Genomic DNA, 26836 nt, shown 5'->3' with positions numbered 1-26836 from the left:
TACACGATGATGATAAGGCTACTTTGAATGAATTGTGTCTTTTGTTGTCTTTAGATAAAATAAGCATCCTTTTACTTTGCATATAGATCGTATTTGCGCTCCGGCCGAGTGCATGACGCTACAAGTTAATTCTAGGGTTTAGTTTTTCACTGGATTTCATGTGAAGGAGGTCTTGAAGCAGATCCCGCCCTCACAGGTCATAGTCTTTGCTTGCCCTGCTCTGTGAGAGAAGCTTCACACGTCAATGAAACACAGAATATCCAGTTTTAGTGCCCTGCTGCGGAACTGAGCGGCAGCGCAGCTGAAAGAAGACGTGATCATGATTTAACCGATCGAAGCCCGCAGTTTATCGGTGATTCCTCGATGGTTTCTATATTAAAACGCTGGTAAGTTTCCAGTGGCGCTTTGCCACTCAGTCGTAGAAGCATTGAAGCTGAAGGCCAAGTCGAGTTAGTGAAGTCAAACGGATCTTGCGATGCCAACCGCGGATGCCGAGCCGGGCATGAGCGGAGGCACGGCGATTTCAGCCCCGGCCTTACCGAGCCAGCCCCCAGGTGAACGCGCATTGAGTGTGCTGTGGTCGTTTGCGAAATGTCTCGCTGCTCTTCTACCAGTGTATCTGGCAGGATATTATGGCTTCAGCATCAGTGTAGTCCTGTTCGGTTTGATGATCTACATGGGATGGAAACACAGTCGACTGGAGAAAGTGATGAGGCTAAAGTCTGCCATGTACCTCCTGGAGAACGAGAGGGTTTTCACCACCGAGAAGGCTTTCAGAGCTAAAGGGGATTTACCTCCCTGGGTAAGCACTCGCTCACCGCCCTGCCATGTTCCTTCTCTGCTGTTTGCATCACCTGTCACATCTGCCACATCTGTCAGGCTGCATCTCAGCTACTTTGCATCCCTATAATATGTTCTTACGCATATTACTCATTAGTAGGGCTTGATCTTTATTAAGAAGCTCCAGACCTCTTAAAGTGAACATATTTAAGCTTAAAAAGACAGACAATTTCTTCATCACTATGACTGTCGTTTTTGTTTACAATATTTCCCTCCCGTCCCTGTTCAGGGAACAGACCCATATTTAGACATTCCTAATGTGCAATGCCTGGAGAATTAGTCTGAACTGCTGCCACACTGAGGAACGTGAGTTAAAATGTCAGATGAGGTAGCCCATTTGTTGGAAAAGTGGAAAGAATGACATGAGCATTGAGGACACCTTTCACTAATTAGACAGTGAAATGCATGTCTATAGCCTATAGAAAAAAGTAGGCTATAGACATGCTCTGTGTGTGTTTTCCTCTTCCGGTTACATTACAGTAGAGCTGCCTTTGACATTATCTGGCTCCAAAAACGTGACTCATAAACTACAGTTATACTTCAAGGCAAAGCAGAGGCAGTGACCAGGACCACCATATTTGGATAGAGCAGGAGAGAATAAACTGTATGTGTGTGTGTGTGTGTGTGTGTGTGTGTGTGTGTGTGTGTGTGTGTGTGTGTGTGTGTGTGTGTGTGTGTGTGTGTGTGTGTGTTTTAGGAAAGATAGGCCTAATCTTAAAATCTCATGTCTGTGGTTTGGAGGAAAGGCTGATGTGCATGTGGTTGATGGTTTCCTGAAATGGTGTCTTTAGTCTAAGTTGTTAAAAACAAGCGAAAAGCTGCTTTGTAATTAAACTCTTCTAGTGTAAAATAATATCATCTCAAGTATTTAAACTACTTTGCTCAGAGGTGGAGGTCATTTGACACTGCCCTGTTGTATTTTAGTTCATGCCTGACTAATATCACTTGTCCACAGGTCAACTTTCCAGATGTGGAGAAAACAGAGTGGCTGAATAAGGTATGGTTTTCCTATCAGACATTTCCTTATGTGCAGCTTTGTATTTATACATTAGGAATCATTTTTAAGAATCATCTGTTTCAAGCAAGCTTGTATGATGAGATGGACTGCTCTGCTTCATTCAGCTGAACAAAATAATTTCAAGATTAGTGTTTCTTCTCTTCTCTTGAGAAACTCCCACAGTAGCTGTTATACCTCACATTGTATATGAAGATGAATAACAATTGTGTGCACTTTAAGTGACCCTGCTCCCATTGCCGCCTCTCCATCAGAGCAGATTATCTGCTGGTGTAATTAAGAGGCAGGGAGAGTGGCTCAGATCATATCACCAAACTCTTTGTCTCTGTCAGTACAGTAACCTTGCACAGGGCAAGTGTGGATGTGAATACTAACAATACAAATCACCCTTCTGGAGGGGAAAAATGTAATGAACTCAGTGACTGAAGCCTAGATTGTGGGAAGGCAATTTATGGACTCATCTTTGACCAACCCACGTCTCTCCTCCAGGCATCCTGACATGTGATCCAGCTGCTCACACTCACCCTCCTCACTTGCAGCCTTAAATAAACAAACATCAGCCCTGAAATGTTCCCACTTTGTATTGAATTTGACAACTTGTAGAAATGAGTAGCTGCAAATAAAAAGGAGCTGGTAATTACTGTGACTAACAAAAGCACTTCAATATAATGTATCAGTCTAACTCACTGTCTATAACTGTATCATAAATAATATATTGGATACTAGGAGATTTTGGAGGTCAGAGGAACAGTAGCTGACAGAACTTTGCACCTCGTTCATACACCTCAATGCTGAAGCTAACACCAGTGTAAGGCAGTGTGGAGTGATAACACTGATACACTGATTAAGTTCATCACAGAATTATATATTACATTGCTCTTTCTGAAAAAAATCTAGGAGGAAATGATGGACCAATGATATAAAGTGATTATTTTTTCTTTTTAATTTGACTTCGGTGTGATGTTTTCCAAAATGACTAATAACTGGAGTGCACTTTAATTGATTTATTCATTTCATAACTGTCTTGCTGATTTATTGATAGGTGACCTATTGTTCACTATTTAAATTCCGTCCTCTTTGCTTCCCTGAAAAGCTTTTTAACTACAAGGCAAACAGTCTGTGGTCTTTGTAAAAAGTGTGCGTCTGCATGTGTTTATGGTTCTTTGTTATTTTGTTATTTCCTATCATGTTTTTTTCTTATTTGCAGGAAGTGCTTTGCAATGACTATGCATTTGCACAAAATGTAATTAATTGTTACTCACCGAATTATATTACAATGGCTGCAAATATGATCACATTTGATTACAGAATGATAATGAATGAATGTTCTGTCATGTAGATCCTGCAGCAGGCTTGGCCCTTTATAGGCCAGTATCTGGAGAAGTTGCTAGTGGAAACCATTGCTCCTGCCATCCGTGCCTCCAGCATTCATCTGCAGACTCTCAGCTTTACTAAGGTCAACATAGGAGAAAAGGTATCTGAATGGCCTGTCATAAAAGCAGCAATTTATTCTGTAAATGTTCTAAGACCAAGAAAATACAGTTGAAGCAGAATGTTAATGTGGGTAATATGCATGAAAGTCTGGTAATGCAGGGCTGGTCTCACTAGCCTGTTAATTACAAGCAAAAGATTGATGATTTCATCACAGCGAATGATAATCTTTATGTGCATCTTTGCTAATGTTATGTCTCTATTAGTCTTATTTGCTTTGTGTAATAGCAGATGTTGTGTTCACAGGCTTTGAAGGTGGTTGGTGTAAAGGCTCACACAGAACACGATAAGAGACAAGTTATGTTGGATTTGTACCTGAGGTAATGCATCACAACCCTTGTTTTTGCTTGTGTATAGACAGACAGTCAGTCAAGACAGACAATGAAATATTTCTGAGATACTATGAAGTGTCCTACACTAGAGTAGAGCTTGCCCTTGTCTTTTATAGCAGATCATTGTTTACTTACAACTCTATCATAACTCATATCGGCTGATATCCTTAGTAAAACATGTATCTCTAGATGTGTCCCTGCTCTTCTTTTCTTTTCTTTTTTAAATATTTTTTTTGGGCATTTCCACCTTTAATGAATAGGACAGTTCAGACATGAAAGGGGAGAGAGAGAGGGAAGATATGCAGGAAACCATCATAGGTCGGACTAGAACCCTAGACCTTCTGCGTCGAGGAATTAACCTCTATATATGTGTGCCTGCTTATACCAACTGAGCTAACTGGTCGCATCTCTGCTCTTCTACTTGCAGCTACGCTGGTGATGTTGAAATCAACGTAGAAATCAAGAAGTACTTTTGCAAGGCCGGAGTGAAAGGAGTCCAGGTATAAGAATCAATATTAAGATATTCTTACATTATTAGTGATAATTAAGTGGCCGGAAATGTTCGTTCAGTATTGTATTTTCTCTTTGTAGCTCCATGGGAAGCTGCGTGTGATCCTCGAGCCTCTGATCGGAGACATCCCACTGGTTGGAGCAATCACAATGTTCTTCATCCGCAGGCCTGTGAGTATAGCACATCAGATTTTGCACTGCATTGTTATCTGAAATCTACACTTATGTATTCATATATATTTTAATTTTATCTGTGTCATAGAAACTGGACATCAACTGGACCGGGCTGACCAACCTGTTAGATATACCCGGGCTGAAGTGAGTGATATGATAGAGCTGTGTTGTGTCTGTTTTGTGTTTGTTTTTAATAGTTTTTCAATGAGGGGTGTCTTTTTGTGGAGTAGGGGTGATGAAGTTTTGACATGCAGAAAAGTGTGGGGGCTGCACTTTTTGGAATTGATGGATTGATGTTTTTTCTGGAATTATTTTGAGTTACAAAACAAACTAATATTATATTAGCATTAGCGCTATTATTTCTGTCCATTGAGTGACAAATCTGTGTGGTCACATTCTTAAAGGATAAGTGTGGCGATATCTTATTTTTTTGGTTTTGTCAACAAATCCTGTGAAAAAACTTAAACCAGCAATGAATAGATCCCACTAATAAGTAGACAAAGCCTGTCAAAAAACTTTTCAATACACATAAATAAGTCAGGCTGATGCACTGGGTAACATGTTCCTTTATTACAATGAACAGGGGCACTGTAGTTTATTTTGATTAAATTTCACACACACTGTGGCTGCCTTAAATACTCAATAAAGCATCAAATGTGTATTAATCTGCGTCAGTATAGTCCCTAGAAAAATCTTCTATTTACCCTTGTTTGAGTAACTTTTGCTAAAAACTACACTGCCCGGCTGTTTTTAGAGAATTACTTAGCCCTTTTTTTAATGAAAAAAAGAGAGTACATTTTTTTGTAAATAAGTATGTCTTCCGTAGAGAATGGTGTCGGGGCTTTGTTCATTCATTCATTTGTTCATTGTTGGTTTTGTTCTTTTTATGGCATTTGTTAATAATAAGAAAAAAATATTGAATAATGCCAGCCTTATCCTATAAGATGTTCAACTTTAACCCATACCAGTGTTCTTGTAATTATTCAGTATGTATATTATGACTCCATGCATTTATATGGAGGTAGTTTTTAAGGCCCTTTATGTAAGGTCAGAATGTGGACAATGCAGTATCAACTATGGTACAATTAAACTGGATATGTAGATAAACTGATGGTCTAACCAATGGGCAATTCAGTGTAACTGTATGGTGGCTGATTCTACACTGTCTGTTACGATCTTATATAATATACTTTTGTAAACATACAATTAAAGCATTGTGTCAGAAGTGTAAATTTGTTACTGACATATTAGTTCCCTCTGGCAATGCTTTTGATGACAGTTTGTCATTATTTGTTAATTGTATTCCTCCATTAAATAACATTAGTCAACATGATTTCACAGAAAACTGTCCTCATCTTTAGCCAATGGGTACTTCCTGTTGGTTCAGTTGTTGAGAACGTGGATATCATGTTGTTATTTATGCATGTTCACATTGTCAGCAGTAGTATATAGCCTCTGTCTGTTTGTCTGTGTGTCCCCAACATCGTCCTCGCATTCATTTGCAGTGCCATGTCGGACACTATGATAATGGATGCAATTGCCTCCCACCTGGTGCTCCCCAACCGTCTAACTGTTCCCCTGGTGGCCAACCTGCACGTTGCGCAGCTCCGCTCCCCTCTCCCACGGGTAACTGTATTATCAATGGCCTGGAGAAACATGGACCCCCACAGACTGAATCTGTCTCTGCATATAACCTGCAAGCAAACACATGAAAGTCATACAGCACATTTACATTGTGAATGAAAAACATAGAACCATGTTTTGTGAGGAAGCTAGTTGACTAACATTTTGATTTTGTTTGTGCATGCGTTTTCCTGCATATGTGTGCACATGCTAGGGAGTTGTGCGTATCCACCTGCTGGAGGCTGAGGACCTGATGGCCAAGGATACGGTCATCAAGGGCATAATCGACGGGAAGTCTGACCCGTATGCCGTTCTGCGTGTAGGAACCCAGATCTTCACCTCTCATCACGTGGACAGCAATCTGAACCCACAGTGGAGGGAGATGTATGAGGTGAGAGGATGGTGGGAGGGAAGAGAATATGTCTGAAGCTGAGCTGAAAGATGCAGGATATATATGGGTTTGCCTTACTGTTTTTTTCGATTGTTAAACGACAGTGGGCACAACTGGAGTCACGTGCAAAACACTAACTACAGTCTGCACAGCAGCAGTTCATGTGGACCAAACTCTAGTTGGTTTTTCATTGCTTGATCACAGTTTTCAAAACTCTACACACTTATCCCATGACTTTACAGTTTTTTCCGATTGCTAAACGACAGTGGGCACAACTGGAGTAACATGTGCAAAACTCTAACTACAGTCTGCACTACCAACAGTCACCTGAGCTAAACAGTTCACATCACCTGCAAAACAGGCTCAGTGCAGCCAAACACTATGCACAAGCCTCACTGAGATAACACACACTGTCACTCAGAACACACTGAGAGTAAAAACACTAGTGTCAAACACCAATACAGAAATTACAAACTTTATAATCTTTACAGTTTGAACAATTTGGGTGATTTGACACTACTCAATAGTTTATTTAAGGAAAAAATATAGATTGTATAGCATACCAATTTTTACATAAGGTAAAAAAAGAAGGAATGAAAATCAGCAGTTTTCTTCAATAAAGTATTTTGTCTCTAGTAATTTATGGAATTACTGGGGGAAAAAAACTAAAGGTACATATGTAACAGTACCAAAGAATAGTGTGACTAATCCTGCCTCTCTCCAGCATCATGTGGCAAGTTTTGTTCATCACATTGGATGTCTGCATCATCTCTAAATACAAATGAATGTGGTGTTTCTATTGCTTTCACCTCCATTACTTTCTGAAAAACAGTAAGAACACAGTTTTACTATTGTAACGATATAGTGTTTTTCACTTTTTTTTATAGCTGTGTACATAACCTCAGACATCTTACCTGGACATATTGGTATCTTTGCTCTTTTACCTGTTTCTCTCAAACGGTACAGTGTATAATTGTTTCATTCTTATTTGGTGTTTGTATACAAAAAAAGGCTTTCTGAGCTATCTCTGTATCAATACCATATATGTTCACTAACTAGTCTAAAACAAGACACCTGCTTAGGCTTTCAGCTAAAATTGCAGTCAGCAGTGTTTGATAGGCACCAGACTGAAATCTATTCTGTTTGGAATGTGTGGTTTACAGTTTTGACAGCAGTGTGTTAGCATTTGAACAAATTGCTGTAAATCTACAGTGTTGTGCACATTGTGGTTAAAGTCATGGGATAAGTGTGTAGAGTTTTGAAAAACTGTGTTCAAGCAATGAAAAACGAACTAGAGTTTGGTCCACATGAACTGCTGCTGTGCAGACTGTAGTTAGCGTTTTGCACATGTGACTCCAGTTGTGCCCAATCGGAAAAAACTGTAACCACAACGTGCACAACACTGTAGATTTACAGCCCTTTGTTCAAATGCTAAGACACTGCTGTCAAAACTGTTAACCACACATTCAAAACAGAATAGATTTCAGTCTGGTGCCTATCAAACACTGCTGATTGCAATTTTAGCTGAAAGCCTAAGTAGGTGTCTTATTTTAGACTAGTTAGTGAACATATATGGTATTTATACAGAGAAAGCTCAGAAAGCCTTTTTTTGTATACAAACACCAAATAAAAATTAAACATTATACACTGTACTGTTTGAGAGAAACAGGTAAAAGAGCAAAGATACCAATATGTCCAGGTAAGATGTCTGAGGTTATGTACACAGCTATAAAAAAAGTGAAAAACACTATATCTTTACAATAGTAAAATTGTGTTCTTACTGTTTTTCAGAAAGTAATGGCGGTGAAAGCAATAGAAACACCACATTCATTTGTATTTAGAGATGATGCAGACATCCAATGTGATGAAGAAAACTTGCCACATGATGCTGGAGAGAGGCAGGATTAGTCACACTATTCTTTGGTACTGTTACGTATATACCTTTAGTTTTTTTCCCAGTAATTCCATAAATTACTAGACACAAAATACTTTATTGAAGAAAACTGCTGATTTTCATTCCTTCTTTTTTACCTTATGTAAAAATTGATGCTAGTGTTTTTACCCTCAGTGTGTTCTGAGTGACAGTGTGTGTTATCTCAGTGAGGATTGTGCATAGTGTTTGGCTGCACTGAGCCTGTTTTGCAGCTGATGTGAACTGTTTAGCTCAGGTGACTGTTGGTAGTGCAGACTGTAGTTTGAGTTTTGCACATGTGACTCCAGTTGTGCCCACTGTTGTTTAGCAATCGGAAAAAACTGTAATATTCAAGTGCTGCACTCCCCACCAGTTTGTGTGCTAAAAGTGATAGCTTGCTGTTGGTGTGCTTGCTTCATAGGGATTGCATAGGGAAATGGTATGTCAGAGATAACATTTTTGTGTTGTTGTGAAGATTGTATCTGTTTCTGTAGAAGCAGGAAACTACCAAAGATACAGATAAACAGCTCTTGCGAAAACTGCTTGCTCAGGGACACATTTATTAAATTTAAACCACTGAATAGATATTACATTATTAACATCTACCTAGCACAATAGTTATTGCCATTGTGATTCTGTTTGCATGTCCTTGTGTTATTGTGTTATGCGTGGCTGTTTCTACATTTGTTGGGTGTATTGCATATTTGTCCTTTATGTGTGTATGCGTGTGTGTGTGTGTGTGTGTGTGTGTCAGGTGATTGTCCATGAAGTACCTGGTCAGGAGTTGGAAGTGGAAGTTTTTGACAAAGACCCAGACCAGGATGACTTCCTGGGGAGGTAGCTTATTCATTCTCATTCATTGATTCTGTCTGTATGTGCTTCTCATGTCATTCCCATCTCAGCTATTGCCATGTTGTGCCATTATCCTGTTCAAATTTGAATGCCTTACTCTCTTTGATTCATGGATTCATTGATTCTCTCTCTATCGCAATTTATCTGTCTCTTTTTCAGGGTCAAGGTCGATCTTGATATTGTAAGGAAGGCCAGAGTTGTGGATGATGTAAGTAGTAATGTTTATGTTAGACAAGATTCAATATTTCACCATTAAATTTATTGCATTTTTCTTACTCAAGCATAATAATGTAGTTATTATACTGTCTCACTCTGGAAAACATCTGAGTAAGAACGCAGGAATCCTGTTAGCATGTGACATTGCAGACCCCATGTGCCTCCTCGTGATCTGCTCTGATCCTACCATCTTCTATCCTGCCATCCAGGCTCAAAGAAATCTGCCAGAGGAGAAAAATGTGTGTTTAATGAGCCCTTTGTTTGTGTTAAAAGTGGTTTAATCTGAGGGACGTCCCATCCGGCAATGTTCACCTCCGGCTGGAGTGGCTCTCTCTGCTGTCCTCTGCTGACAGACTGAGTGAGGTGAGTCTACAGCACAGTTTACTGGTACTCAAATGAATATTTTCTTTGCCCAATCAGTGGCAGGGCTTTGGGCAGTGATGTGGACAAAATTTGATACAAAAGATCAGAGCATTCTTTTTAGGCCACATTATTAGTTTGACAATTGACAATATAGAGATACAGGAAACATAGGGTGAAAGGGTGACATGCGACAAGGGTTACTGACCAGAATTAAACCAGGAACATTGAAGTTACATGGTACACATCTTAAACCACTCAACCACCAGGACATCCTGTGCCTTGATATCTAATTAAAGAGATATTTTGTTGATTTAAGAGTTCCCAGCTGAGCAGAGGGACGGAGGTCCACCAGATGACGCGAAACGGTCTCGGCAGACCTTGGATGCTCCGAGCTCCATATACTGGCGCCACAAAAGGAAGCCACACACCCTTTTATCTCTCATACCCTTTTAACTCATATTTTTCCCATTGAGTCAAATGTTATTTTTGAGTCCAATAATTTGAAGTTATTATAATTTAACTTGAATTATAGAAAAACTTGAATTAGAGAAAATCTTCAATATCTATTTTTCTTGAGTGTCCTTACCTATTCTTTATCAAATCATCGATATAGAATCACATCAACGATTACATCCTAAAAACTTATCTAAAGTGGCCCAACTTTGGGCAGATAAAGATGGCTGGATGTACTTCAGGTTTTATGTTATCCTGTCACCTGATGTACATGATGTTTTATGTGAGCTTGTGTGGTTGGGTCGAAATATTTTGATCATGTGTTTCATGTATTTTATTATGCTTTATGTATTTTTCCCTAAGGGACAATACAGTTAAAGACACTCTAAGAGCAATCTAAAAATATCAAGCAAAATAAAAATGACCAATCTGTCAAATGTTTTTTTTTGCTCTTTGCTGTTCTGTTTGTTGTTCTTCTACCAGGTGACCCAGAAGAACCAGAACTTGACCAATAAGATGACTGATCCTCCATCTTCTGCCATCATAGCTATCTATCTTGATCAAGCTTACCAACTGCCTGTAAGATCATTATTATTTAAGTCTCTTGTGTGGTGTGCATTCATGTTTTATCTGTTACCCACATCAATGTATTTAAAATGTTGTAGATGAGAAAAGGCAATAAGGACCCAAGCCCAATGGTACAGATTTCCATTCAGGATGCAACTAAAGAGAGCAAGGTAAATATATAACTTTGTTTTTATAAAACTTTTTAAACCAATCTCTGAGCATAATGAATGCTTTCCCTCTCTTCTGCAGACTTGCTACGGGACCAACAGCCCTGTGTGGGAGGATGCCTTTACCTTCTTTATTCAGGATCCTCGCAAGCAGGACATTGACATTCAAGTAAGTCATTATGAGTAAAATTGAACACACCAATCAAGCTAGCTGCAAATAGTTTTACAAATGACTCCCTAGGTATCGACACTAAATACCTTATTAATTTCTCTTTAGTTTTTATACATTTTTCCTCATATTTTCTGTAAACTACGCTCTTTCTATGCCTCCTCCGTGACCGGAGGCATTATGTTTTGGGGTTGTCCATCCGTCTGTCCCATTCTTGTGAACGCAATCTCAGCAATCCCTGGAGGGATGGTCTTCAAATTTGGCAAAAACATCCACTTAGACTCAAGGATGAACTGATTAGATTTTGGTGGTCAAAGATTAAGGTCACTTAAACTTCACTGTGACATCATGATGTTCTGCAAAAACACTTTTCTGGCCATTATTCAACACCATAACTCAGGAACAGAAGGGAGATTGTGACCATATTTCACATTTGGGATACTAAATTGGTGATACTATTCTTGGGAGCCCACCTTGAAACTGTGGTGATTGTATAGATCTTCTGTGCTGCCAGGTTGAAGATGTGTGTGAAGCATCCATGTTTTGGAATTTGTAGCTTCTTTGCAGCAACATCCATATTTGAAGCATTGTCTACTGTCATGGCTACAACTGTGATTATGATCAATGATTATCTTACAGACAGTTTTGTCTTATTTTGATTATTTTATTTGATCTTTCTACCATTCTTATTTATCTTTATCCTTATCTTACCTTTCTTTAATACCTTACGCCACCTCTCACCTTATGCTTCAATTGCCTTTTACATTAAATCTGCGTGTGTGTGTGTGTGTGTGTGTGTGTGTGTGTGTGTGTGTGGAGGAGGGTGGGGGTGACATTGTCTCTGTTTCTATAATGTGAAGCACTTTGTGTTGCATGACCTTTGTATGAAAATTGCTATACAAATTAAGTTTGATTGATTGAGTGATTGATTGATTGATTGATTGATTGATTGATTGATTGATTGATTGATTGATTGATTGATTGATTGATTGATTGATTGATTGATTGAACTGTTGTCCACCACAAGCTCATTGCTTCTGCTGAAATTGGGCTTCAGGTGATTGTTGTTGAACCATGTGAAGAAGCTCTCTATTAATCCTCCATATCTGATAACTTCCATTTTGCCAAAAAATACACTTAATACATTTTATTAAATTTCTTTAAAAGTGTATACTACATAATATGAATCTGATGTTAACTGCACCTTGACTGGTTGGCGAATGTGTACAACCGCAAGGCGGTAATTCTATTTGTTTTTTTTACCTATTTATGGACCTTTTCCCTTCATGATATTTGCCTTTACCCTAACTCCACATCTTCTGTCCCTGTGTTTTTCAATCAGGTGAAAGACGATGACCGTGCTCTGTCCCTGGGCAGTCTGACCATCCCTCTGACCCGTATTTTGGCGAGCCCTGAACTCACCATGGACCAGTGGTTCCAGCTGGAGAATTCTGGTTCTGCCAGCCGCATCTATGTCAAAATTGTGCTAAGGGTTGGTATTTCGCAGACTCTTTTTTTCTACACACTCACATGTGTCGGGTAGTGTAGTAAAAATGTAAGCCCTGTTTTGGTTAGAATCAGCCCAGCTGAAGTGTCTGTGGAAGACTTTGAAATCCTATCATCTTTTTTTGCCTCAGGAAGCTATCATAAGACACCCACTTCATTAGCACACCCACAACCACCCTTTAAAACAGATCTCAAATGTAAACGTATCACCACGGCTTTGTGTGTTTCTTTTATCCATGGAAATCAGATCCTGTTGAACATAACACCCTGCGATTAAAGAATATGAGAGACTGGAGAGGTTATAAAGTACTCTGGCAACTCCTAACTCCTCCTTTTCACATACTAAACTTAACCCTAACACAAAAAAATTAGAACCTAAAGGAGACCGTCTTCTTTTTGCCTCATCTTTCTATCCTCATGAATACAGAAATAGAAAAACCTGCATTTAATTTACAGCTTGACAGTTGCTCACTGTAACCTGTTATTTGTTTCCAATTAGGTTTTGTGGCTAAATGATGATGCCACTCCTACGACTCCATCTCCCCGGCCTTCAGCCCCTGGGCCCGGGATGGGTCAGGGGGGAATCACATCAGAACTGAACCCCATAGGGCCTGGCGGGTTAGGTAAACCTCAACCATCACGACCACAGCACACCACGCCTGACCCAGAGTTTGCAACTGAGGTAAAACACTTAGAGTCAAATAGCAGCAGGCACCACTCACACACTTTAGTGGCATCACCTGTCCTCGTTATGTTCACAGGGAGTGCTGCGTATCCACCTGGTGGAGGCCCAGAACCTGATAGCTAAGGACAACTTCATGGGGGGCATGGTGAAGGGAAAAAGTGACCCCTATGTCAAGATTCGCGTGGCTGGTATTACCTTCCGTAGCCACACCATCAAAGAGAACCTCAATCCCATGTGGAATGAACTCTATGAGGTATTACCTGTGTTTAATGCTATTCTACTTATCTGGTGAAATTATTAGGTTTTAGCTTAGATTTAAAAATGTTTCTTCTATGATTTAGGTTATTTTGACCCAGCTTCCTGGTCAAGAGATCCAGTTTGAGTTGTTTGACAAGGACATCGATCAGGATGACTTCCTCGGAAGGTGCGCCCTGACATTACAAATTAAATTTTCCCAGCATTTCTGGCTACACGACTGATGAAAATATGTCTATGAAAACATGTTGATTGAGTCCTGTCTTTGTAGGTTCAAGCTTAACCTACGAGATATCATCAGCGCACAATTCAGCGATACGGTGTGTGACACATAATAAACAGATCATTTAACAAACTATATTTGTACTTATATCGTAACCTAGACATTTCTTTGCCACTCTTGTTACAGTGGTACACTCTTAATGATGTGAAGTCAGGCCGAGTTCACCTGGTGCTGGAGTGGCTGCCTAGAGTCTCCGACCTTCCCAGACTGGAGCAGGTGAGATATTTACTCTATTTATTTTATTTCATATTCTCTTTTTATTTGTATATACAGTACCAAGGTAACATACAAATAATGTAGTAGTTGTAATACAACTTAGAAGCATACCTTTTTCTAAACAAGAGCAAATAAGGATAATAAGACATTGTGTAATAACAAATAATACAAAAGTAAATATGCACAACGACATTTTTAAAATAAAATAAAGATATGAAAAATTAAAGGGCATAGTAAAAAAAAGCAAAACGTAGTAAGTAGAACTAGAACCTTGGATGTGTACTTTGATAATATTACATTCTCTTAAAAAAAGATCAAATGTTCCCATATTTCTTACAAACTTATCCTGTTGCAGTCTTAGGCAGAACGTTTTTATTTCCATCAATAAATAAGTTGAAGGTATTGCTTTAGCCACTTTCTAGCATTTTTGCTTGCAGCACTTACATTCCAAAAAGGTATTTGACACCAGAGTTAACATTTTCTGAAGACAGGGCCCTCAAATAGAGAGTCTCCAATTTCAAACAGGATTTCTACCAGGAGTACTTTTTGCAAAACTATCTAAAACTCCAACCTGAAAGAACTTTAAGTTGGGCAAGACCGGATTATATGATAAAGATGAAGGAAATATATTTAGAATTTTCTTTTTAGAATATTTACATTACTATCTTAATGTAGTACTCACATGCCATATGCACAGTGAAAGAGTTATTGGTCGCTGTTTGTTCCTCCTGTCCAAGTGATCCCGTCCTAGTGTAACTCCAATGTAAGAGATGGAGGACAAAATCCTCATGGTTCTGTCCAAAAACCACGTCAAGTAAATATCTTGTAGTCACAATTTGTGTTGGTGTGAAATTCTCACTTTCCTTGCTGAGCAGCAGCAGAGAGATACTTTGTAGTTTTGTTTCTGGCTGGGACACAACAGCGGCAAAAAGATACCCACTTGATTTGTCTAATTCAGTCTGCTGAATATTAATGTCACCTGAACTTTAGAATGCATTTTTGCACAGAACGAGGACTGTGGAATTTGCCACCCATCTTTTACAGTGGAGTTGTGCTAGGAAGGACCTGCTTCACAGTCAGTATGAAGAGGAGGAATGAAGAAGCAACCTTGAAAAAATCCAAACCTATCCTTTAAATAATGCCTCTTACTGTGAGAGCCTGGTGCCCTTTTTTCTAACATTGTTGTTTGGTTGCTATGGCAGATACAAACCGTTTTTAATCAACAGGAAAGAGAACAACTTTTACAGTGAGGGACTTGAGTTTTGAGCATCAAAGCAGTGTGTTGAGTAATGAACTTATCTTTGCAGATGCTTTGTGTAGATTAGATTATGTATGTTTATATATTTGTTAGTAGTGTTTCGAAGGAAATTTTAACCTCAACTTTGTTATTGCATAATACTTCTCACTAAACCTCTCACTCTTTTTTCTCTCTCTCTCTGTGATCTACAGATCTTGCAGTACCAGTCCCAGCAGGTGTACCACAATAAGGTTGTTCCATCATCGGCTGTGCTGTTTGTGTATGTGGAGCGTGCCCATGGCCTGCCGGTGAGATCATATTTTTTTTACATTTTTTAAATGTAACCTTTATTTATCCAGGTAAGTCGTAGTAGTAGTTTAGTAGTAGTAGTCGATTGAGAACAAATTCTGATTTGCAACGACGACCTGTCACAGTTACACGTTCATACCTGGAAGCTGTCCCGTCCAACCACAGTCTGATCTGTTGGCCACTGAGCAGCTCCACAGGAGCACTCGGCGTTAAGGGCCTTGCTCAAGGGCACCTCAGTGGTGGTAATATCCAAGTCCTTGTTATTTGTTGTTTATTGTGGTGTGTTTTTCCTCGCCCTAAAGGGTGCAGAAGTACACTAGTTACTTTTAGGTGTTAGGCAATACAGCTGCATTCCCATTTGGACATTAAATTCTGTAGATGCCATTTATTAAAATTTTTGATTTACAGTATTCTTTGCATGTAACTACAGTTGAAGAAGAGCGGGAAGGAGCCGAAGGTCGGGGCTGAGATTACCTTCAAAGGAGTTTCACACAGAACCAAGGTAGGATCATGTGACTTCTTACATGAGCTTATGAATGCAAGAAAAGAAAAGTGCTGTTTGAAAAGTTATTAAATCCTGCTGTTGGTTTTTTTCCTAAGATTTGTGAGCGTTCTACATCCCCTCGATGGGACGAAGCCTTTCATTTTCTGGTTCGTGACCCCGGAGATGAAACATTCACAGTGAAGGTGAGTCTAAACAGTAGCCGTATTTCCACTTTTTGTCTAAACTATGTAGCTGTAGAAGCACATAAAATGAATTCATACAATTTATTATTTACTACCAATATTATAAAAAGCAGTCTGAAATTTTTTTTGTATATCCATATGTTTCTATCCAGCTGTCCCATAGCTGGGGCCAGGCCCTTGGTTCCATCACACTTCCTCTCAAAGAGGTGCTGTTTGAGCCAGGCTTGGTGCTGGACCGCTGGTTCAATCTGGATGGAGCACTGCCAGAAAGCCAGATACTTATGAGGGCCATGCTCAAGGTACTGACAATATATATTCTCTATACTATGTATGTGTATTAGGGCTGGGCAATATATCAATATTATATCAATATCTTGATATGAGACTAGATATCGTCTTTGATTTTGGATATTGTAATATGACAGAAGTGTTGTCTTTTACTGGTTTTAAAGGCTGCATTACAGTAAAGTGATGTACTTTTCTGAATTTACCAGACTGTTGTAACTGTTCTATTATTTGCCTTTTCCCCACTTAGACATGATGTCCACATTACTGATGATTATTTATCTAAAATCTAAGCGTGAAGATATTTTGTGAAAGCACCAATTGTCAACCCTAGAATATCGCTGCAATATCGATATCGAGGTATTTGGTCAAGAATATCGTGATATCTGATTTTCTCCATATCGCCCAGCCCTAATGTGTATATTACTATAAATGTGAGTAATGCCCTGATTGTTATTAATTATGTAGTATCACTCATGTTTCCCTAGAACAAATATTGCAATGCACTGTGATGTTGGACCACCAGAGGGAACAGCTAGATTGGCTCTGTCCAAAAGTAATACAACATGCCGTACAAAATCTGTATTATAGTATAAAATTGACAAGTATTTCTTAAATCTCTGCTCCCAAAATGTCAAGCTATTCTTTTAAAAAAGACAAAAAGACACAACAACCACCATACATAAATACAGATACTGGCAAGGTGTCCATCAACACAGGGATGTTGAAAGTCATTCTGGGAAATGTAGGAGATTACAAATTGATGCCATATATCTCTGTATCAGTATCTGATTTAGGATTTCCCCTTCAACAGCAGTGGCAACACAGCCCATTTAAAGTCTTGCTGCATAGCTCGTCTGTAAAATGTTGTCCTTATTCAGAAATTAGGTAAACTATTATTATTATGCAGCAGCAATGTGATACTGAGCTATGTTCCGTATGTCTTGCAGGTCTTGGACACTCAGCTGGCAGTGTGTCGTAGGGCTCCGGGGGATGCAGCTAATGACGGCAGTGGAGAAGAAGTCCTTCCCAGATGGGTTCCTTCCCATCTTGACCTCAGACATAGAAGTGGATTGGCCATGTGAGTCACACATGCTGGCATCAATGCCCTGATGTGTAATCACAACCTCTACTGTAAAGATAGCAGTTATCAGGGTTTCCTTAGTGGTTTTTAAAGTTGATTTCTTCCTATTTTGCTCTAAATAGTCAAAGACATCATAATCCCCTCATCTCATTTCCCCCACTGTTTCTTTAGGGCTGATAACGCAAATTCAGCAGGTCAGGTGAAGCTTACCATTGGCTACTCCATGGAGGAGAACAGACTTTACATCACCGTTCACTCCTGCAGGTCTGATAAATTGATTGATTAATATGACACATTCTTCTACACTCTTTATCAGCACTCAATACCAAGACATGTTGTGAATGTGATCGCTGTATACCCACAGAGCCCTGCAAGCCTGCTCCAAGGACGGTGCAGACCCTTATGTTTCCTTCATCCTGCTGCCTGACAAGAAGGCCACCACCAAGAGGAGGACTGCCACCAAGAAGAGAGACCTCAACCCAGAATTCAGCGAGAGGTAAGACAAACAAACAAGACTCATGATGGTAAAGGAAGTGTGAAGGTATTAATTGACTTCTCCCTCTTTCCGTAGGTTTGACTTTGACTTCTCTCTCGAGGAGTCCATGCAGAGAAGACTGGACTTGTCTGTAAAGAACAGCGTCTCCTTCATGAGCAGAGAGAGGGAGCTTATCGGCAAGGTAGATCTCATCGTCTGAAATGCAGTTACTCGGTCTTGATGTAGTGAATATGGCCAAACATGAAACATAATCTTTTGCTTCTCTTTGTTGCCCTCAGTTGCAGCTGGACCTGGACCAAATTGACTTGAAGACTGGTGTCACACAATGGTAATCATTTTCAGCTACTGAACAACACTGTACAATAGAGTTGTATCTACCAATGTACTACCACAAATGGATGTTGATATATTACTTTTCAAGATTATTTAAACTACTTCTTTCTGTATCCTTTCTGTTTTCCAGGTATGATTTGGTAGCAGAGACCAACTAGAAGAATCAACGGTTGGCCTCAAGTACTATATAACGTTAAGTGTTGCTTCTGTGATCTGTTTGTATATTCAGCTTAAATGAAAATTCCCACCATCACTGAAGAAAAGAAACGACATATCTGCTCCACAACAACACAGTTCATCAGTATTTATGAAACTTTACATGTAGCTTATCATCCGTAAAGTGTTTACTGTGGTGAATCCATGCTGTCTTGGACAGATTCTTCAGTAGAATATTTTGGCTGAATAGATATTTGATATTAATGCAACTATGTTGCACAACCTACCAAGTTTATATGTCTTCAAAAGCATGCCAAAGTCCTTTTTGAATTTTATTCAGAAAAAGGGCTTATGCTGTGGTCAATATCTTAAGGTGTTATATGTTTTATGGATTTGTAGCATTCCAACACAACAGATTTGAATCATTTTTTTTTGTTTTTTTTACAATTTTTAAATAATTCCCGAAATTACTTTGTTTATATTATTGCCTTATGTATTACAAACTGTGCACAGTTTGTCAGTGTTTATGAATTATGTTCCAAATGAAGTTTTATATGTTTTAACGAGAGCTTTATTAAAGTTACTTTTATAAATCAAAGTACTAAAAACCTAGACCCTCACATTTACCACTGCAAACAGAGGTATAATACTGTAGGCAGAGTCTAAATCACTGTGCTTTTATGAAAAGAAAACTTTCTAGATATTGAAAACACACGCTGGTGTTCTCACACCCATGCTTCTTTGTGTTCTACGTGTTCGTGGCGCTAAATGCAACAGGCTGAAGCTGTTGGCCATTTATTTTTCAAGCAAAACAGTTATGACCTTATGAGAAGTAAGCTAATATTGAACGCCATCAGCGGGACAGCATCTACGTACCACCGCTCTCACCTTACCACGAAGGCTCTGCCACTGATTAGTAGTGATGGAAAGAAAATAGTGTTTTTAAGTGTCAGAACTGAAGAAGAAAACTGCTGAGCTTTGACATTATTTGAACATATCATCATGTTTCTGCTGAAGTTGTTGATTAAAGTTTGCACTCTCATGAATCAAAACAGTTTTGTGACTTTATCTTTTTTTTTCAGTTCTACATTTTTCAAAATATACATTTTTGGGTGAAATGTCATACTCATATGTGTCCACCAGGTTGCAATAAAGTGCTGACAAAGCCTCACTTTTCCGTCCAGTTGTATGTGGGCTCACTGCCTGCAGATGTGAGGGGTGGCGAAACAGAGATGAGGCGATTGACAGGTCTTCTAACCAACTGGAGCGCCGCCTCCCCCAGCTAGGGGCGGGGCTAGAGTAGAAAACCTGCCCTCTGAGTGGAGGCAACAGAAAAGACTTTAATCAGGATCGCACAACAATAATGAATGGAAACACGTCGTAGCCAAGTTGAGCAGCAAATCAAAGTAACTGTTGGTCGGCATTTGAAAGTTATCTATCGCGAGGGGAAATCTGTTTAAAGTAATGGATTGGCCAGGCAAATTAGAAACTACTTTATGGAAGAGAAAGCAGCTGTACTTTGATTGTTACTTTTGAAAGTAAGTTATTGAAGGGAAACTACAGTGGGACACACTGTAAACCTTAAACGCGTGATTAAGTGCAAATGGCATTTTGGGACAGTGATACGAGACTACTGCACGGTCAGCGATTTATCTCGGCTTGGGGAAGTGGATTATTTGGATTAATCCGTTAATGAAATTGTTGGAATATTTGGGATATTTTTGTTTTACTTGGAGTATCATCACTGGAAGAAAGCTGAAGGAATCAAGTTGAGCAGAGCATACTCACATCTGGAGGAAAATGGGTAATATAGAAAGTGTGGATGGCCAGTCGGAGATGAAGCATCACATCATGCCACTGAAGGTTCCCATGCCTGACCCCACCGAGCTGGAGGAGAAATTTGCCATTGTTTTGGTAAGTTGTGAACATCTCAGTATGTCATACGTGGTCCAAATGTCAGAGATCATTTTTAATTGTAACTCTGTCTGCCTGCAATCATGTAGCCTAGGTAAACTACAGAATTCAAATTCTAAATAGTGCCAACTTAAAGATCCCCAATAATGGATGGTGTTGTTTCTGTAACAAAATAGTTGATTTTTTTGCTCTTTAGTTGTTTTTACAGAAAAAGTGTATGTGTACCTATTTACATTTTTACTTTGTCGTCCATTATGATCTGGTGATATTTTAAATGAACCGACCTGTGCTGCTGTCCCGCCCCTTATTCTCTGCCTGCTGTCCCCCCCTCTCCTGCGGTTCTTTTGTCTCCCCTAAAGTCAGACAACTCAGCGTTTGGCTGAAGTGGCAAACTGAGCTCAGCATGGTGAGAGTTGGTAGGGGGTAGGGGGTCATTTTAGCCTACTGTAGGCTATATCCTTGACAGAGCACATCTCGGCATTCTCCGTCTGGGTTTGTTTAAATGTTTTCTCGCTGCAGGCTGAAAACAGCATTTTCTGAATTCCCCCAAAACTCCCACACCCGATGAGTCTCTCTCCTCCCCTCCCTCCACGCTCCACATCAGGCTGGAGTTGAGCTGTCTTAAGCGCTTTGTAATAATGAGCACACAGTCAACACCCACTTTTACCGACTATCAACATAGTCAAGTGACTCTGTCATCCTACGTCAAGGGGACATTTCTTCTGTTGGGGAATTTCCAAGTTTCTTTTTATTTTTTCAGGAACAATCATGTGGACTTATAATAACGTCAGTGTCAGGCAGAAGAAGTGGTGGAAAATATCTAATCTATAACTCTATTAACCTATTAATCAATTAGTCAATCGACACAAAATGAACCAGCTACTACTTTGGTCAGTGATGAATCATTTCATGCACATACAAAACATTCTCTGTAAATATATATATATATATATATATATATATATATATATATATATATATTTTGGGGTTTGGAACTGTCACCTAGAAATGTATGAAGTATGATGGACATGTTTCCATTCCATTTGACATTTTATAGACCAACTTATGTATTGAAAAAATATTAATATATATTAATCAATAAGGATAATTAAAGGTATCATTTTGTTTAGTTCTTTAAAACAGGTGGAAAAGGCTAGCCTGTTTTTGTTTTTTTAAGCCGTCCAAAAACCTGTGCAGAGTAGTTTGGACAGAAATCACATTTTCATCTTAGCAATATCTGAGAAAGAAACTGTCATTGCCACTTTGAAGAGAACTGGCCTGAACTAAAGAACTGGTTGATATTGAAATAGTTAAATCAGGATTGGCCTTTTCACTGGTAGAATATCCTTCAAAACACCTACCTTTTGTTACATTTAGTTGTGTAACATTTTAGTCATGCAGTTTTAATCACAGAAGTATTTGAGTTGCATATATTCAAATGTTCTTTCCACCCCTGCTGTGCTCCAAGCATATCCAAACAGAAAAAAGAAGGCTTAATAACATCACTGCAACTTGTTGCTCTGCTACAGTGTGAGTAATCAAGCCCCACAGAGCCAGAGAGGATAAAATACATATTTACACAATTCAAAAAAAATAAAATTCAAACATAAAGACTATAGGCTACTACCTGTTTTTGTTTTGTTTTGTTAAACAGTGGCATGAAGGTTTCTCACAAGTGCTTATTTCACATAACCACACCCGGCCTTGATTTTCAGCTGTTTAAGACCTTAATTACAGCATCAAGCAGCAAAGAGCTAGGAATGATCTTCACAGCATTACTCAGATAGTCTCATTTTGAACACTTTGTAGATCATCCAAGTTTCTGGAATAAAGCTTGCCAGAGTTCTCAGCAGCTATCGAGTAAAGCCCTCATATGAAGACACTAGCACAGCAAGAAACCATTCAAGGCCTGCTTGTTGACTGGTGTGCTAAACCTCAGCTCTTGTGACAACTATACGTTGTATCACACTATAAAAGCTATTATGACAGCTCAAGTCGTATCTCTTTTATGCATATGCTTAGGACATTTTAGACAGTGTTTTTCCATGTGATTTGTAGGCGTCACATTTCCCATAAAGGAAAAATCTCAACATACATCTTGCCTAGAGACTGGAACAGTCTGCAGTTGTTTGACTGCCCTGCAACACCAAGTCAATCCCTGTTATTATGTTCAGCCGTGCAGAGCAGATGATTTCTATGCAAGAGGCAGTAGACTCAACATTTCAGTTGTGTTTTTGACTGGGAACATTTTTCAAGCTCTCTAGCCCTACCCCACCTTAACCCATAGTAGCTCCAGATTTCCTTTACTTTGTGGGAAAGGACAACATGCTTGTTTATTTTAGTGTTCTTATCAGACAATGGTCATGTCTCTGCACTGCTGGCCCCTTGTTGCGAGATAAAGGTACATCAAAAGCTTTTGTCTTCAGGAAGACAAGGCCATCTGTTGTCTGGCTGTGGCTATACAGTATCATATATGCCAAAAATGTCTTCATTATTTGTTAGCAGTGACATAATTGGCTTTGTCGCAGCCTAAAAAATAACACACTGTCCATGAATGGATATTTTGAAATGGTTAATTTCCCCTCCTCTGGACCACAGTGTTTCCTGCTGCATGATGGCATTCTGGTGTGAATGCATGTGTCTGCATCTGCGTGGCGGGACTGCCCTCTCCTCTCAGACACAGCTCACAGACGTCCCACTGGACTGACAGCAGCCCATAATGATGTCATGGGTGCAGCAGCCTTCGCCAGTGTAGTAATATCCCAGGGCTAATGACTTTAACAGGACTGCTCTACTGTAGACATTGGAGGGGAGCAGAGGAGGGGCGAGAACCCCTGGCTGAGTTAGCTTTGACTACTTCATGCGGTCTGCAAATAAAATGCTAGGTCCATTCTAACCGGCAGCATGTGCTAAAGGCATCGTCTCCTTCTAGTCTCTTTTGTCCAGAATCCTCAGAAACTGCCTCAGTTCTGTCTTTTGTGGCTGGAAACAGCTGCCTGGCATATTCCTTTCTTCGTTTTACAGGGGAAATTGCATTGTAGCCAATGGTCGTTGTGGTTGGTTCGCTTTACAATAAGAACTGTGTTCCTGCAGGCTGCTACTGGTGCATAACATGCCATTAGTTCAGCTAGTGATACAGATCTACCTAGACCTCACAGATGCACAACATAAAAAACATATCTATAAAATTATCTTAGTCATTGGTAGCATTCTCTTGATAATTTTGCCTCTCTTTGTCCTTGCTAACTCTTACTTATCATTGGCTTTGTGCGATTCCAAATGTAAGTGAAACCCTTTCATTCACTCACCCACTCACTGTTTCCCATTTTCCCATTCCCTGAATTCACTCTCACTGTGGGTCTGTCTGCAAAATAACCTTTTTCATATGACTCTGTCCTTATGAAAATGATGTGAGATGAGTGAGTGGCATTTTCAAAGGTGCACGCCTGGCCTGGGATCCTCTTTCAAAGTCCCCGAGCACCAATCCACTACTGGATTCCTGCGGTCTAGTCTAGGCTGAGGCCACAGGACAACTTCAGAAAGGGAAAATTCCCTTTGAACTGGCAGTCTGCCACTGTTCTTGGTTGTAATGACTTTACCAACATTTTTTAACAGTGCACACATATTTAAGAGCTGTTACTGGAGCAGCTTGGGATTATTTTTACCACTTGATTGTTTGATTTGTCTGACTGCTCAACTCTCAACGTCTTTCATGCTATGACACTGAGTTGCATCATGCGTAAATGTGCCGTTGCAGCTTTCTTTTGAGATTTGAGTGTCTCACCATTAAGTAGCAATGCTGGGAAAACTACAGATGAAAAGTCAATGGTAGTGAAATAAGACATGGTGACAATGTGACTCCAGCGCCCTGTCTGACATCACTGTTTTTTGATGGCTAAAGTATAAAGAAAGCTGCAGTGTCTTATAGATGCCACTCAAGTGGAACTAATGGAGTAAAGCTGTGCACTGTGTTTATTGGACATAAAACCTAAATCATTTTGATATGTTTATTGGCGGTTGCAGTTTATTTATGTGCATAGTATGTTTACCACTCCATTTCTCACATGCATCATCTTTTCTAAAAACAGAAAATGTGTTTGTTACGTCACTTACGTTGAAAGAGTGTGTACATCTGGCTCAGCCACCCACCACTATTTTCCCAGGAAGAGGTGGATTATGGGAGTTGAGTACACAAATTTAGAGCAGCAGGGCAGGCAGGGGGGTTCAGCACAAGGCTGTCCACCTGGCTCTCTCCACCCTCGGGCTACACTTCCCCAATCTGGACTTGGCTTTATGGGGAGTTTTAGTGCTTCTCCACCCTTCTCATTGCTGTTATGTTGGAAAGTAAAGGTCAAGTTGAAGACCATGGCTGGGCTGATATAACATGTCCACATATATCGAGATTTTGGAAAATACACTTATTTGCTTTCTTGCAGAGAAGTTAGATGAGAAGATCGATGCCACTCACGTTTTTATGGTAAATATGAAGCTACAGCAAGCAGCCAATTAGCTTAGCTTAGAATAAACACTGGAAACGAGGAAAACAGCTTGCCAGGCTCTGTACGAAGTAAAATCCTACCAGCACCTCTAAAGCTCACTAGTTAACATGTTTCATTTTGTTTATTTAAAACACAAAAACCAGTGTAAAAAAGCATGTTGTGGTTGGAGCCAGGCTGTTTCAAGTATTTAAGCTAAGCTAACCAGCTGCTGGCTATAGCTTCATATTTAGCATACAAACATGAGAGTGGAACGTGTATTTCCCAAAAATGCTATTACTTTTAAAGCCACACAGACCAATAGAGATAAAGTGCAAAAGGTATTTGTTGTTTACTTTTCCAGATACATTTTAGGGACATATTTGTTCTTTTTTGACTCTCTAGCCTCAGAAATGGCAACTAGCAAGACATAAGTAATTTTTTCACATCACAGAAATGTATGTAGACCTGGTTTAATTCATCTGTGCAGAGGAATTGCATGTGTTTTCCATTTCTATGCATATGTAAGTTTTTTTGTAGCATGCATTTGTGCGTGTCAGTGGGGGTTTGCATGCTGCCCTAATGCAGCTGGACCAAGGCTGCAGTTTGAAGAAGTGGTTTCCTCCTCAATACAATGGGGACTCTGTCAGTCAGTGTTGTTTTAGAAAGGGGGCCTCATCCCCTGTTGCACTTTGTGCCGCTACACTCTTTTTACACGGACGCTCAGAAGAACTGCTGTAAGCATTTAAAGAGCCAATGGATTATAGCAGCTACCTCTCCTACACACTAGTGACATGATGTAATTATTTCCCTTAAATGACATATAGTAGCCTTTCTTTATCTTCTCATTTCTCAAGACTTCTTCTTCTACTTCTACTTTTTTATTTATTTTATTATCACCTTTTCCTCTGACTCCAATACAAACCTCCACAGATACATCCTATTTGATTCAAAACTTTTATTTCCACACAGCTTAGGCTCAGATTTGCTGCCCTTTCTCTTTGGCCCACCTTCATCTTTTTTAACTGGGCAGTGTGTCAAACATTGTATGAGTTATTGAGGCGTTCATGTACCTGCATTCCTAACATTCTCTGTGTATAATCATCTGTTGGCTGGGCCTTCCCTGGGCCCTGCTCGGACGTACGGAGGAGCACAAACAGGATGCTCACCACACAGGAAGGAACGAGTACCTCCAATTCATGACCGATTGTAGTATTTATTTATAACTCAGTCCTAACCTCACTTATCCTTGTTTGTGTTCACATTTCCTCGATACAGTATTTTCAAATAAAACAAATAAATAGGACAATATAATTGTCAGGTGGGATTGCTGGAATCACTTTATCTCACTGTTGTTTTGGAACATAAAAACGTCCTAGATAAGCTCATGTAAACAAGTGTGCATTTCAATTTTGCTCAAGTTTGAAGCTTGAGGAACATCTCGCTTCAGAAGGACCTTGTGCTCAGGACATTTTTGTCTTTATCTCAGGCTGTGGCCGTGTGTTTGACTTACCCTGTGATAATAACGGTCCCTCGCTTGATGTCACCGGGTAAATAAATGGATTAGCAAATGGGTCTGGGAGGTAGTTCTTGATTTATCAACCGAAAACCAACTTCCTGTTGCTTTGACTGGCCGTGGAATGTCCATTTGGTCTTGAGTTGTAAAGAAGGGACTGGAGGGAAAGTTATTTCTGTCAACAGAGTGACTCAGAGAGGTCAGATATTAGAAGACGTGAATTCATGGGAGAAGAGAGGATGCTTCAGAGTCCGTTCAGGCAGGAGAAGGGAAGGTTGTGGACAAGCAGGAGGGCAGAGAACAAGGTCTGAAAACCTCACGCCA

At 39.6% G+C, this 26836-nt stretch overlaps 2 protein-coding genes across 8 annotated transcripts in view; both read left to right on the top strand.

Annotated features, from left to right (window-relative positions):
- Positions 1-19661, top strand: esyt1a (extended synaptotagmin-like protein 1a). Its single transcript, XM_028582101.1, has 31 exons — positions 1-802; positions 1796-1837; positions 3195-3329; positions 3593-3666; positions 4106-4178; positions 4270-4359; positions 4451-4506; positions 5868-5988; positions 6200-6376; positions 9043-9125; positions 9300-9348; positions 9630-9719; positions 10656-10751; positions 10838-10909; positions 10989-11075; positions 12418-12567; positions 13081-13263; positions 13343-13519; positions 13608-13690; positions 13793-13841; positions 13931-14020; positions 15470-15565; positions 15997-16068; positions 16167-16253; positions 16406-16552; positions 17489-17619; positions 17794-17886; positions 17987-18118; positions 18194-18299; positions 18397-18446; positions 18582-19661. Exons 1-31 carry the CDS (start codon positions 476-478, stop codon positions 18607-18609), a joined length of 3246 nt encoding a protein of 1081 aa, XP_028437902.1. The 5' UTR covers positions 1-475; the 3' UTR covers positions 18610-19661.
- Positions 19662-19958: 297 nt separating this feature from the next.
- Positions 19959-26836, top strand: part of fmnl3 (formin-like 3) — a 32498-nt gene continuing 25620 nt past the window's right edge. For all 7 annotated transcript variants that reach the window (XM_028582108.1, XM_028582105.1, XM_028582107.1 and 4 more), the window contains exon 1: positions 19959-20521. In XM_028582108.1, coding sequence (XP_028437909.1) covers positions 20408-20521 — 114 coding nt within the window. In that variant the 5' untranslated portion in view covers positions 19959-20407. The remainder of the gene's footprint in view (positions 20522-26836) is intronic.

Source organism: Perca flavescens, chromosome 7, assembly GCF_004354835.1.
Source record: "Perca flavescens isolate YP-PL-M2 chromosome 7, PFLA_1.0, whole genome shotgun sequence".
In the NCBI taxonomy this organism is placed as follows: Eukaryota; Metazoa; Chordata; class Actinopteri; order Perciformes; family Percidae; genus Perca; species Perca flavescens.
The sequence above is the reverse complement of the archived record's forward strand: the minus strand, read 5'-3'. Positions and strand labels throughout refer to the sequence as shown.

Excerpts from the sequence above, each read along its gene's own strand:
- esyt1a (XM_028582101.1), top strand. The coding sequence starts at position 476 with ATGCCAACCGCGGATGCCGAGCCGGGCATGAGCGGAGGCACGGCGATT. Across the intron at positions 16,069-16,166 it reads GAGTTTCACACAGAACCAAG|ATTTGTGAGCGTTCTACATC; the intron begins GTAGGATCATGT and ends TTTTTTCCTAAG. Across the intron at positions 18,300-18,396 it reads AGAGGGAGCTTATCGGCAAG|TTGCAGCTGGACCTGGACCA; the intron begins GTAGATCTCATC and ends TGTTGCCCTCAG.